Below are 13,926 nucleotides of genomic sequence, written 5' to 3'. Positions count from 1 at the left end.
AGTGTTAATTGGCAGTGGTTGCTGCTGAGGAGGTTTCTAGATCTTGTGATACCAATTCATTTCTCTATCAGGGTTAATTTGTTTGATTTAATTCTAAGGATACGCTGAATATTTCCCCAAACTATTCACATTTATTTTCAGGATAGGAGAGTGGTTTAGTTCTGCTGGATTTGGATTCTCAACTCCATTTGAACTGGATTTAATTTGATTGCTAATAAATTGTTGATTGTAGGCACCATTTATATTATTGACTAGCGACATACACACACACAGCATTATTTAGACTTTTTTTTATTTGAAACGCCTAAAACCTTCTAATAACTGATCATTTTTTCACCGATAATTGTCTTCCTCTCTTCTCTCTGTTTTCCTCAGATATTAATGAGTGTGAAGCTGAGCCTTGCAGAAATGGTGGAATATGCACAGACCTTGTTGCTAACTATTCCTGTGAGTGCCCAGGAGAATTCATGGGAAGAAATTGTCAATACAGTAAGTATTCATATATATATAAACCTTTATTTGCATAGCCTCCATTTATTATGGAATCGGGGCCAAAATCAATAATAATTTGCTTCCAGATTTCATAATGTATTGAAATGGCACATTTCATATTTGTTGTTGTTAATGTTATTAATGTGCATCTATTCTCCAGGATGGGTCTCACTTAGAACATGATAGGCATAGGAGTGGTTGCCTTGTGGTCTGAAAGGAGGTCAACAGTTCCTCAGAGACCCAAGTACATCTCTTCCATGAATCACATTTTGGCTTTTGAGTTGTGCATATGACCTAATTTTCTCCCAGAGTGGTTACTCTGTTTCAAAGAGTAAATTCAGAGCATTCTAACCACATAACCTTTGTCACAGATAAAAGGTAGAGATTAATAAGGGTTCATGTTGAATTGGCCAACACATCAGTAAGAGTTTTACATGCTATTTATTTGTCTTCTTGAAAGCCTAAGACATTAGGGTCTTGAGATGATGGATCAAATTACAGAATAATAATTTACCTGAAATGTTTACAAAGAAGCACAAAGCACCCCACCTTCTCCAAAACAAATAAAAAACCTAGGGAGAAGTAGTAACAGGATTACAGTCAGTAAGAGGAGACTGGAATTGGGCACAAGTTCATGCTAACAAGAACAATAGTCATGTAGCTTAATAATTGTTGGGCACTTATAGAAACTTGATAGTGCTACTACTTTGATGTGTATAATGCTATTAGAGCATCATAACATTATGCAAATTCAAAAGGCAAACGCAGATAAGAATTCAGACATAGAAACTGAGACACATAGGCTATGTGGTTTGCCGGGTTCTCACAGTTAGTGACAGAACCAGGACTGGAAGGAATCTAGAATCAGGTCTTGTGATTCCCAGTTCAGTGTATTTTCCTCTAAACCAAGAATGATGCCTCTTTGGATAGAGCTGAACAAGATAAACTTGAAAGCACCCTCCACCTCCACTCTGTCTCTTACACACACACACACACACACACACACACACACACACTCTCTCTCTCTCCCTCTCTCTCTCTCTCTCTCTCTAGCCAGAGTAACAATTTTATTTCTCACTTTCCCTCTCTTTCTTCCTCCTTGACAATGGTAATTTATAAAATAAAACAAGGAAAATTATTGAAGAATTTATTTGGGTTATGTATATAAACAAAATGATGATCTGGAGATTCTCATTACCCTAGTCCTGAAAAACTTCATTAAAATAATGAAATTGTGAATATCAAAGAAATACCTTGGATGGGGAAAATATTTCTAAGCTTAAAAATAATTGAAGAAGGACATGGAGCATGAGTTAATAAAGGAAGCTTCAGGCATGGATGAATGGAAGGAAAGGACAGTATGAGTAAGCAGGTTGATCATACAACTGGATGACTAATAGCCACCCAGTCAACAAACCTAGCAACCTTCCTATAAACCATTTAACTGACTACCCACTAAGTTGACTTAAATTCAGTTTCAACTGGTCCTTGGCCCACCCAGGCCCAGCTCTTGCATCTTTTTTCTTTTGGTTCATGGGACCTGAATATGGCTGCCTAATCAGCCTTTGCCCCTGTACTGACCAAGGAGCAACTAGACAGCCAGTTGGTTTCTTACCTATTGAAAATGGAAAGAGACCTTGATGTGAGCTAGAAATTGAAACCAATGACTAAAGCCTATTCATCCCTCCATCAGAGATTTTACTGAGGTCACCACATCCGAAAATACCCTTGGAAAGAAAGAAACCTGATAGGTTAGGAAGGATGTATTGAAATAGACTTTCAACTTCATGGCCATAAGTTCGCATCTAGTCTCTTTGCTATTGCGTTTAATGAAATTCTTTGTTTTTCTCTGACTTGATTTTATATTTGTAAAATATTTATATGTAAATCCAGACTGCTCTCTGAACATGCATGTGATAGTGAGGTGCCTCCCTTAACCTATCGTATGCTCTAACATTCTACTGTTCCCTCTGTTCATCTCTGTGCCCTGACAGATATCGGAACAGGTCACCTAAGGTACAATCTAAAATATGTTCCTCTTGGGGTATTTGTTTCTGTTGCATTGATTTATAAGAGTATGTAATAAATTCAGGATTCTGATTCTTCCCATTGTCTAGGTTTCTGAGGCTATGGTTTTGCTTTTTATTCTGTGGCTTTTTAGAACGTTTAGAAAACCACAGTAAGAAAGTGCATCTTGCCACAGTGATGATTTAGTGATATGCATTGAGAACGTAGAACATTCACTCACTACATGGCATATAGAAGCACCTGCAGGTTACAGGTAATGCTAGCTCCCAGCTAATTGAGTTTAGGATCTTAGGAGTTGACATTACATAGATTATAACCAATTTGCATACTTCTACTCTGAAGTAAGATTGATGAACTTTCTTCGGGCTTTGTATGCTCTCCCACAGGGGTCCACTAGGTCAACTTACACCTGCAATAATGGGAGAGAAGCCATTTGTTTCAGCAGATATTTCATGTGAGAGAGGGAAAGAAGAATGATGGAGACTAACTGCTGGGAGGTTAGAGGACACCCATACCGAAGTGTCGTTTTCCTTGTGTTCACATTCAAGCTGTCAGTCTAATTTGGGGCTGCTGCACTTATATTTGCCTCACTTGTACCACTTCTTTCTTATTTGTACTGATGGGTTAATTAAGTTTTAGTATATTTTGTAATGGGGTTATGCAAATGGATTTGAAATAAGAGAGGTAGACAGGGATCTGTTTCTCATTTTAGGCCATTTCTACATGCAGACATCTTGATAGTTTATCTGAGATCACTTATTTATTTCTCACTCATTTCAAATAATCAACAGACATATGAATGCTATGATCTGACCAACTACTACTAATGAGCCTTGAAAATATAAAAGTGGTAATTTTGGAGGTTGCTTTTTAGGTTGCTTTTTACAGGGTGTAGACAGACTGATCTTGATATCTGTCTACTTATCACCAAAAGATTTGTTTTTCTCAGATCTTAACCTTTTCTCTGCATTTTTCTCATATTTACCATACCTTCAATTTTAATCAATTTATTATTACTACCTTTATCAGTGTAATTAAATGAAATATTTTTAATATTAATGATATTCTACATTTTAAAAACCTAAGTATATTTATTCATTTTCAGTTAAACCATTAAAGGTAAGATGTTTATGCTGAGATGCTACTTTAATATTATTTTTTTAATTATGTGACTTCTTTATTTATAATGTATGTCTTTAATTAATATAGCTATTAAGTACTTTTACTTTGTAAGGAATAAATTTATATTTAACCCTATCTATTATAACACAGTGCCTATGTGGTAATAATTATTACATGTATCAATCACCTATTAAACATTTTCAGTAACAATATAATTATTTCAGATGTTAACAACAAATGTTTTAATACTTGGCAAAGGATCTGCCTGTAATTTTCACACTAATTATTTCCTAATAATATTTACAGATGAGTTAAGGCAATAATACATCTGATTTATATAATTTCAGTTTAGATTTCCATATACAGTTCATACAACTTATCATTAACTCTGAGAAATCTCAGTTATTTTTTAGTTTTATTCTTCATTTTTTATTACAGGGGGTTTAAGTTTGATTATTTTTAATTTTAATTGAAGTTACTTTTTTTTTTTTTTTTTGCGGTACACGGGCCTCTCACTGTTGTGGCCTCTCCCGTTGTGGAGCACAGGCTCCGGACGCACAGGCTCAGCGGCCATGGCTCACGGGCCCAGCCGCTCCGCGGCATATGGGATCCTCCCAGACCGGGGCACGAACCCGTGTCCCCTGCATTGGCAGGCAGACTCTCAACCACTGCGCCACCAGGGAAGCCCCTGAAGTTACTTTTGATTGATACGTCAAAATCGTTTAGATGTTTCCGTAATATCTATTACAGTATTACAGATACTCTTCTAATTTAAGTTCTAATTTATATTCCTTTGTCACTTTTAAATGATATAAGTTCAAGTGTTCAGATAGCCATTTTCATAAACAGCTTGAAAGGACAATGATGATGAACTGGAATGAGAAACCTATATATCAACCATTTAGTAAAATATCTAGGTCAATACATTTTGTAAAAAAGCAAATAATTGCATAAATAAATAACTAGACAAAAGGATTTTGAGTTATCTAAAAAGTTAAATCTAGTTTAGTCCCCTTTTTCTTTTGTTATAATTTTGTGAAATTTTAAAACAACTGCCTATCTTTAGTAACTGACTGTGTGTATTGAGAACAAAATATGTAGAAGTCAGCTTTAATGCCTTGCATACCATGTTTTACAAGTACCTAAATTTAGGAAATCCAGTGGCATTAACATAATTTTTAATAAACAAATATTGTTAATTCAACCAAAACCATTATAGGAGATAGGAGTTGCTTTAGTTTTTGAAAAATATGACATCATAACATACTTCTGAACCACAAACACCTAAGTTCATTTCTTTATGTTTTCATGTTTACAATTATTGTAAACTGTCACTGTTACTTGATCAAGTACTTTAGTGAATGATGAACAGGAACTAACAGTGGAAAAATAATATCAGTATTTTCTTATCTAATATAGATGGTCAGAGATTATAGTTTTATCCTATCTAACACTAAATTTCTACTCTGCTATATCCAGCTATGACATAGATCCAAAAGCAAAATATAAGAGATTCTGATTAAAATAAAGAGTTTTAAAAATAAAAGGTGTTTATGAGGAAGTAAAGATTAGAATTAAGACACATAAATTTAATGAGAAAATTGTGTTAAGTCCAGTATTAAAACATACTGAATGTATATAATTGTGTTCAATAAATAAACTAGCCACAGATATTTATTGAGTTTTTCTTAACTATGTACAGAATTTTCAGAACATGTATTAATGAATTAATTCATTCACCAAATTGGATCCAACACTAGCCACCCCTTAGAGCTGGGGCAACAATGGCGGTTAAATTCAGTTCCTATTCTCTTGGAGTATAGAAATTAGTGGGAGAGAAAAACAGGAATTACATAATGTCTAATTACAAAACATGATAAGTACCATGAATGAAAAGAAGAGAGAACCATGACAGGGGTGCCTGTTCTGTTTTGGGGAGTTTAAGGAAGTAACATTTGAACTGAGGCCAGAAGCACATATAGTAGGTACCAAACAGGCGGCAGCCTATGAAAATTTTACAAGAAGGACAGTATGCTCAAGGATAAACAGACCCTTTGTTCTTAAGAATCTTAATATTAAGTGGATGAGCTCTGATTGCTGTATGATAATCATATGATGAGGTGTTTAGAATGATCACTTACCTTTTAGGTTTTGACAGTATGTGGTCAAGACTAGTTGATGGCAAGCATATTTATATATTAATAATCCATCTCATAAACTATCTTTTTATGCATCTACAAGGGATTTTTAAAACACCAAAATAGACTTTAACTTTTGCAAGTGTAACAAGAAATCAAAAAAACAAAGAATAATCATTAATACTGATTCTAGTTTTATTCCAGATAAAAAATAGCTGCTTTGTTTTAGAATTTTGAAATGGTGATTTGCAACAATTTTTGTCTTTGAATGCATTGCCTAATATCAATGTAAGATTACTTTCCTTGAATACATAGGATAAGAATTAATCCAGAACTCCAATAGGACAAGAGAAGGACAGCTTACCTCAGGCTGTCACCTTTTGTGAACATAAAAAAAAGAAAGAAAGAAATCGACTATGGGTTGATGAAAGTTTTATATTCAGGATTAATTGTATAATGTTAATCCAATATACACAATATTTAAAAATCTACCCATAAATATATAGAGATATAAGTGGAAATAACCATAACTATAAATACTTGAGTATAGATAATTATTTTAACTTAATTTCTCACATTCTTTTTAAAGACATGACAATAAGTACAAAAAACCCAGATTACTGTGCAAGAATATCAGTAGGCCTCAAGGAAAGAAGTGACTCCAACATTACTGCAGTATGAAGTCTTTGCAACAATAAACACAAAAAATTGACTCAATGACAAACCGAATTGGACTTTCTGTGTCTGACACGGAAGTTCCATCTTCAATCAGTTGCCTCTGGGTATATTTTTCCAAATGTTGCCCAACAGTTTTGTTCAGACATATCACACTTTGAAAGTTCACCTGCTGTACGTTAAAGTGATAATCCAAAAGGAAAGACAGAAAAAATATCTGCAGAATGCTCAAACAGACCCCCTAGGACATACTAAATACATCTAACAAATTGAATCAGATCCTTATTAACTGTATTTTGTATTTGATTACAAATAATTACTGAAACATTCAGTAAGACCTTCTTGTTTTTCAAATTATGTAACATTCCCATTATGCACTAACCTGCATATGTCCAGGGATTAAAATTTAGTTTTGCATTTATTCTCCAGGCTAAAACCCATTTTAATATATCCTATCTCAGAAACCAAGTAAGATAAAGTATGCAGAGATCAGGAGAGTTTGGGAGCAGTATAACTTGATTTCATATTCATAACATTTAGAACGGTAGTGTATGATTGAGAAATGTATTTTTCTCAGACTGTAAATATCAACCTTTTCAACCATCACCCCATCCTCACCCTTGACAAAAAAATAAAGATAGAACTCAAATAAAATATTACACTATAGAATACCAAAAATCTCTCTATAAGGAAACTGCTAGAAAAGAAGTCATCCTAGGACTTTAGGACTTGAAAGTTGAAACATGGTTAAAATGTAATTTGTGGGCTAGTCATTATTCTTTACATGTGTTGCCATGGCATTTTTGGGTACTTAGGTGAAATTTGGGGTCTGAATATCAAAGTGAGGCTGAAATCATGGTTTCATAATGAGGAAATTACAAGCACAAATCACTGTGGTTTCTGCTTTTATCAGAGTCACTGAACAGCAGAGATAAATAATGCTTTTTTCAAATAGGAGAAAGAAAAGAACATAGATGGTTTCTGATCTTTTACCAAATGTGCACAGTTTTCCAGGATTTCCTGAAATCCCAAGGGTTTCAAATAGTAGCAGTAAAATTTTACTGGCACCCAAGGAGCTGAGTTGAGCGGGACACCAATCCCAGCATGCCCCTGGCTGCAGTTGTCAGCTACATAAGCAGACTTGGAAGTGATAGCTTCCAGCAGCATGTAACACAAAGAGCCTCGTACATGTTTTGAGTTTCATCTTCAAAGCATTCTTCTTCACGTGAAGGAGAAGGGCCCAACAGATTTCTTTCCTGCATAGGCATATTGAATTATAGGTGCCACTGGCACATCCTGGTAAGCTAGGACAGCTAGTTAATTAAAATGTGGGTGATAACTCAGGGAAGCATAGGGTAACAAAGACTCAGATTCAAGAATCAGATGAGAATGGTGAAGTGGTAAGATTGAATGTTAGTGCCAACGGAGATATTAAAAAGAATAAAGAATATAAGATTACTAAAGATAGAATTTAAGATAAAGAAGTTCTATCTGCAAAGGGACAGAAAATAAAAGAGTGATTAGAGAAACTGAGAATCAAGACTTAGAGAGGGCAAAGAAAATAGTGTTTCCAAAACAGGGAGCTGGTCAAAGAAATGGATACCTAAGAAAAGAGTTTTTAATTTGGATCCTGAAATCATTATTAGTCCTTAAATAATTGTGGTGGGTGGTAAAGAGAATGCCAGAATGCAGCTCTCCCAGATCAAGCAGGTGCTGAGGAAGAAATAATAGCCACAGACCACTCCTCCCAGATTATAGTGCGCTGGACTTTGAGCATATCTTAAAACTCAGAGAGCCATTAAGGGGACCAAGGACCTAAAAATATATTTCATAATAGTTACCTTAATAGCCTTATCTGGTCAATAATACACATTCTTTTTAGAGCTCTAAAGGGAATGGACACATAAAGTATCCAACTTAAAAATAAATTGAACTTGAGGAATATGGTTCTATAAAAAGAAGTAGAGTCAGAGCAAAGTCAGTAAATTCAATACTAAAATTCAAAGGAAAACAGGAGCAGGGACAGAAAATAAACTATTCTGACAAGAAAAATGGACAGAACTATAGTTATAATAAGGGAGCCTATAAATACTCAGCACTATTATCTAACTACAAAACACTGAAGAATTGAAACCGCACCTCTTAGCTCCAAGAAATCCGAGGATATTTGTGGTGGTATGTTCAAAATAAAATTCACCTTATATGTTTTTGGTACACTCAGGCAGACGCACAACTTTTTGAATATCCATAAAATGACTATTTCATTTATAAAAGTTGCCTCATATCCACTCAGCGGTCACTTAATAATGTCTTTTCCTTTCCCGTTAGAATTATTCCTGGATTCTACCACTGTTAATAGTTTTCAGTATAACAAAACACGAGCACTTTCCTACAGAGATTAATATAGAGGATGTTCTCAGTCCCACCCTCTTAAGTACTTAATGCAGAGTTTTTGACCAAGGGTACAGGATCTTCGGGGATGGATAGAATTCAGGGTGTCTGTGTTTTTTGATGAGAAAACAAAAATCGTATGTTTATTTTTACTAATGGCTCCCTGAAACTTAGAATTTCTATCCATTACAAATGTAGGCAACAATGAATCATCGCATTAGCAATACCAATGACTTTGTCACTAATAGAAATCACAGATATTTTCATACCACGTTATACTTGTTGTACATAGCTGAAAATACCATTTACCATTTCACTGTAAGAAATTATAGTAGTCCTTCCACCACCTCTGTTATTTAATGTGTTAATAGATGAGCACACGTATTATTGTATCACACATTTTAAAATATTTTGGTAATTACTTTGTACTTCTGTTTATTTCATTTTATGAACTAAAAAGCATTATGCTAAGAAGGGCCTCTAGGCTTTACAAAACTGACAGAAATATCTGTAGTGCAGAAAAGGTTCAGAATCCTGAGTTATTGGCTTATTGGTTTCAAAAGATATTTTTTCCTCCTGGATAATATGGATGAAGCTTTTGGAAATAAAAGCTATTAACGATCCATTTTCATCGAATGTCCATTTCTAGGCTTGCGTCTGAGTTTTGTTCTCTAGCTCCATGTATAAAAAAATATAAGCAAAATAGCAGAAGATGATACTGTTAAGCCACATTTTTGTCATTGTGTTTACAGCTGTTTTAATAGCAGGGTTGAGTTTTTACTGAACCCATTGCTGCTTCTCACCAACAATGCAGGTTTAGAAAGTTTGTAACCCTATAGAGAATTGATGTATTCTGAGTTAGATATGGATATTAACCCATATTTAAAAGACGAGAGAACAGAGATAAACTAAAGAATATCCCTTCCGTCCAAGGGCTACAGTCTGAAGTTGAGCACATTCTGCTTTTTACCAGGACCTTTTTAATTTTCTCAAAACCAATTATAATCTGTGTAAAATTTTATAATCAGTTTAGTTATTGGGGTTGCCAGTGACATATACACAGTTGCTTTAAAAGAATGCAACTTGTATATGAATTAACCAAAAATTGCTAGTGGTCCAGAATCACAGCATCAAGTACAAAGTAAATGTGGATTGCTCATTACATGAGGAAAAAAAAAAAAAAGCCAATCTATTAAGTTATATTTTTAGTTGATGTTCACATCAGTTTTAAAGCATCAGGGTATTGTCACTAAATGCATAATTAAGTCTATTTTCGAATTTAGTTCTTATTTCATAGTTTACAGGTACCTAGAGTTATTTTAAGCAGTGTACGCTTCCAAGACTCATGTGATTCTATCATTTACTTGGACGTCTTTCTTTATGGAGGATAAGTTTGCACAGATCTGTGAGGGCTGGACTGGAATAAAAAGGTGGAAATGACTGGATATCTAACAACCTAGATCTTTTGCAACAGGACTATGAAAATAGCATGATGCTAGATGCTGAGACAACTATCAAAATATATAACACAAGGTCATTGACATTAAGACATTTGAAATATTGCTCTGATGTACTTTTTCTGGCTTTTTTTATTTGATTATAGGAAAAATTTACCCACTCAATTTATTTCATTAAGAGGGCTATTTTCAAGACTACATGTGAACCAAAACTATAAAGAAGGCTTACATACTACTTGGGCCTCTGTCTTGCTTTCTCGATATGTCTTTATTCCTGTTTCCAGGTCACATAGATTCTCATAGAATGTTTGCTTTTCCCTGTTTTTAATTCTCTTTCCTTCTTTGCATGAATAGTGAATTCCAATTTATTGAATATTCCTCAATTACAACAGTATTTTTACCTGGGGTAGCTTCTTTTAATGAATAATAAATAGTGCTATGGATTGCACATGAAAAGGTTACTTATAACACAAAAAAGCAATAAGCTTACAATTGTATCTGAGAAGGAAAAACAATTCATTTAGTGTCTCTTAACTCTTCTTCCTAGCACAGCAAAATACCAGCTTTTTATACACATTTAACCTTTTGAGCAGTCAGGTGGATTTTATCATAGGAGCCTAAGTGAGTTCATTCATTATGCAGAACACTACAAAAGTTCCCACAGAACTATTACCTGTGTCCTGGTGTTTTGTCTAGTCATAAAAAGTAAAACAATTTTTTTATATTCTGGGGATAATGGCACTGTTACCTGAATATATTACACAGTAATATATAAAATTCTGTGCAATGAAATGGATAAGCCAATATAAAAGAAAAAAAATTTTTCATTTTCCCAGTCTGATAATAAGTCCTCAGATTTTGGTTTCTAATATGACCTGGAAGAGAGAATTTTGTAGTTCTGGTTTAACTGTATCAATTATAGAATTGGCTAATTGCCTTATACCAGTAATATGGGAAAAAGGAATTGTCCAAAAAAATTAAAACATGCACCCCTAAAAGAAAAAATAAACATTCATCATATACATTTCCTCATTTCCACAATTCTAAAATGTATGCCTTTATACTAACATCTCTGAATTTGGGATGCATCTTAAAATCATTGATATGTTAATGGTACTTAAGAAAATGGTACACAATAATGGGATCTTTGTCTCACTAAGGTCTATTAAATTAATAATAAAACAGAAATTTAAGTAACATGACCATTCCAAAAAATGTACTACTAGCAAGCATTTATATCTAAGCTAAGCTCTGCAAGTAATGATTTTTAAATCAATAAAATAAAAATATGGATTAATACTAAAGAAAATGATACATAAATTCATGCTGTCCATTTGTATTTCCCATTGTATGAATACTTTACCATTATTTACATCAGGCCACATCTGTAGAAGCCAGTGTATTTGCCCACAGATTACCCTTCCCAAATACGGAGATGTGTTCAGAATAATTGAAAACCAATAAGATCATTACACAACATTTCTCTCTCACACATGCACACACACACACCTCTACCTTAATTAGAAAATAGATTATCTTTTTCTAGACACAGTTATCTATCAAGTAGTTTCTAGTGAGTATCTCTGTGCACTTAGCAACAGGTGATAGCATCTCTGATGGTCTAAATTGAAAAACTGTTTACATTTCACTTGTTTTGAATGACCCTTTAATTTTTTTTAGTATGTGTGTTACCGAAGAGAGCACCCCTTTAATGTTTTTTTAAACATTTTGTTTTTCTGATTACAAAGTTACATACAAAGTTACACTTGGAAAACAAAATTAGCATTTTAATTTCTTTTCATTCTGAAATAGAGTCCATTTAAATCCACCAGAGTACACTACCAAAGACTGCCCTTATAACATTTATTTATTGTTACTTTATTCTTTCTAGAGTGTGTCTAACATGTGTCTAGTTGGTCAAATCCCATTTCAGATCTAAAGTTTTTCAAGAGGAGACATTGTTTCTTCAATGTACTTCCTTTCCTAGTCTCTGTAACACCTCAATTCCCTGCATGGTTAGATTAGACATTTGACAAACCCAGGCAGCTGAGTAACTAAGATTTCTTGAGAGAGAAAAAAAAATGTTAGAGAGAGAGAGAAAGGAGAGATGCCTTCATCTATATTAACATAAAAATGGGAAGCAGGTTATCACTTATTTAAACAATGAACAGACCACTAGATACATATAATCTGAATTTTAAAAAAGAAAAATATTGGAAAATTTTATGGGCTTGGGCTTGGTCTTACACTTTTTAACAGCATATAAGTAAAAAGGAATGACTGTTTTATATTCTAGTAGCAGCCTCTCTACTCCCAAGAATATAATAGTACCTACAGTTTTTGAAGTTCCAGGAGCTGGCTAGCCAAGTAAATGGTCTACAGGCTGTTTTTATTACTGGTTGAAATGAATTTTTTTTTTAGTATTCTACTTTAACCAGAGAGTATTGATAGCAGTTAAATACTGTAGAAATCATGTTTCAGTTAATAATTACTGTTATTAAATAGCCATGCTTATGAGAAATGGGAGTTAAAACTGAATTTTTAAATGATTGTAAGGTATGTGGAGTAAATATAATCAATAGATTTATTTTCTTCATGTTTACTTTTTAATCTGTTGGCACAGGTAATGAAACTTGGATCTACAATAAAGTGAATATGGGAGAAAAGAGAAATATACTGGGGAAATCCAAGTTTATGTGCACATGAATGTTTAATTGGTGTCTGTTTATTTTTCTAATGATTATTGTGCACCTAAAATATAAAGCTATGAAAAACAAAAATTAACAGCTACTACAAAAGCAATTCTGGGTTAGAACACAAAGTTCTTGATAAAGTAATGATACAACTTTTGGAAATTATACACAAACCTTTGTATCCTAAATTAGACTAATGTTGTGATACTTACCCAGACGCTAATTTCTTGTTTGAAAATATTAACATTGAAAACAATTGCCTCCAAAATTTAGCCAGAGGCATTTCATTAACCAGAGAATAAGGCCTTATATCATAATTGGCTTTCTTATAAGTGAACATTGAAAGCAGTTCGTATATTGTAGGGAGAAAATAAAGAGCAAGAGAGAGAAGAAAAATAAAGATGTAGAAAACCTTGAGGTAGGCAGTTCACTATAGTCCTTTTTTTGCGGTACGCGGGCCTCTCACTGTTGTGGCCTCTCCCATTGCGGAGCACAGGCTCCGGACACGCAGGCTCAACGGCCATGGCTCACCAGACCAGCCGCTCCGTGGCATGTGGGATCTTCCCGGACCAGGGCACGAACCCGTGTCCCCTGCATCGGCAGGCGGATGCCACCAGGGAAGCCCCACTATAGTCCTTTTTTATGGATCTCTAGCTATAAAATGATGCTAAATTAGCATCATTAGCATTTAAATTAGCATCACTTGAACCTTAAAAGACTAGAGTATGAAATGTCATGCCTCTGCCTTGCTCAAAGAAGAGTTTCAACAAATATGTTTTAAATGTTTAATGAATAACAATCAGTGTTGACCCTTCAGTCTACAAGCCATGGCAGAAACAATGATGAAGAACACAAAGTTAGCTAAGTTACTACTCTTTGTCTTTATAAACATGATAGCCAAGTGCCCTGCTTGTCATTTCTCATCACTTC

General features: G+C 34.1%; 1 protein-coding gene across 3 annotated transcripts in view; it reads left to right on the top strand.

Moving 5' to 3' along the window:
- The window catches only part of EDIL3 (EGF like and discoidin domains 3), a 424,408-nt gene that overhangs the window by 242,604 nt on the left and 167,878 nt on the right, over positions 1–13,926 (top strand). For all 3 annotated transcript variants that reach the window (XM_089909096.1, XM_089909098.1, XM_089909097.1), the window contains one exon: positions 376–489. In XM_089909096.1, the coding sequence (XP_089765222.1) occupies positions 376–489 (114 nt within the window). The remainder of the gene's footprint in view (positions 1–375; positions 490–13,926) is intronic.

This window comes from Delphinapterus leucas, chromosome 3 (genome assembly GCF_059928025.1).
Source record: "Delphinapterus leucas isolate spDelLeu-1000000601 "Yukka" chromosome 3, BTC_Dleu_Yukka2, whole genome shotgun sequence".
In the NCBI taxonomy this organism is placed as follows: domain Eukaryota; kingdom Metazoa; phylum Chordata; class Mammalia; order Artiodactyla; family Monodontidae; genus Delphinapterus; species Delphinapterus leucas.
Note: the sequence above shows the minus strand (reverse complement) of the source record. Positions and strands in the feature narration are given on the sequence as shown.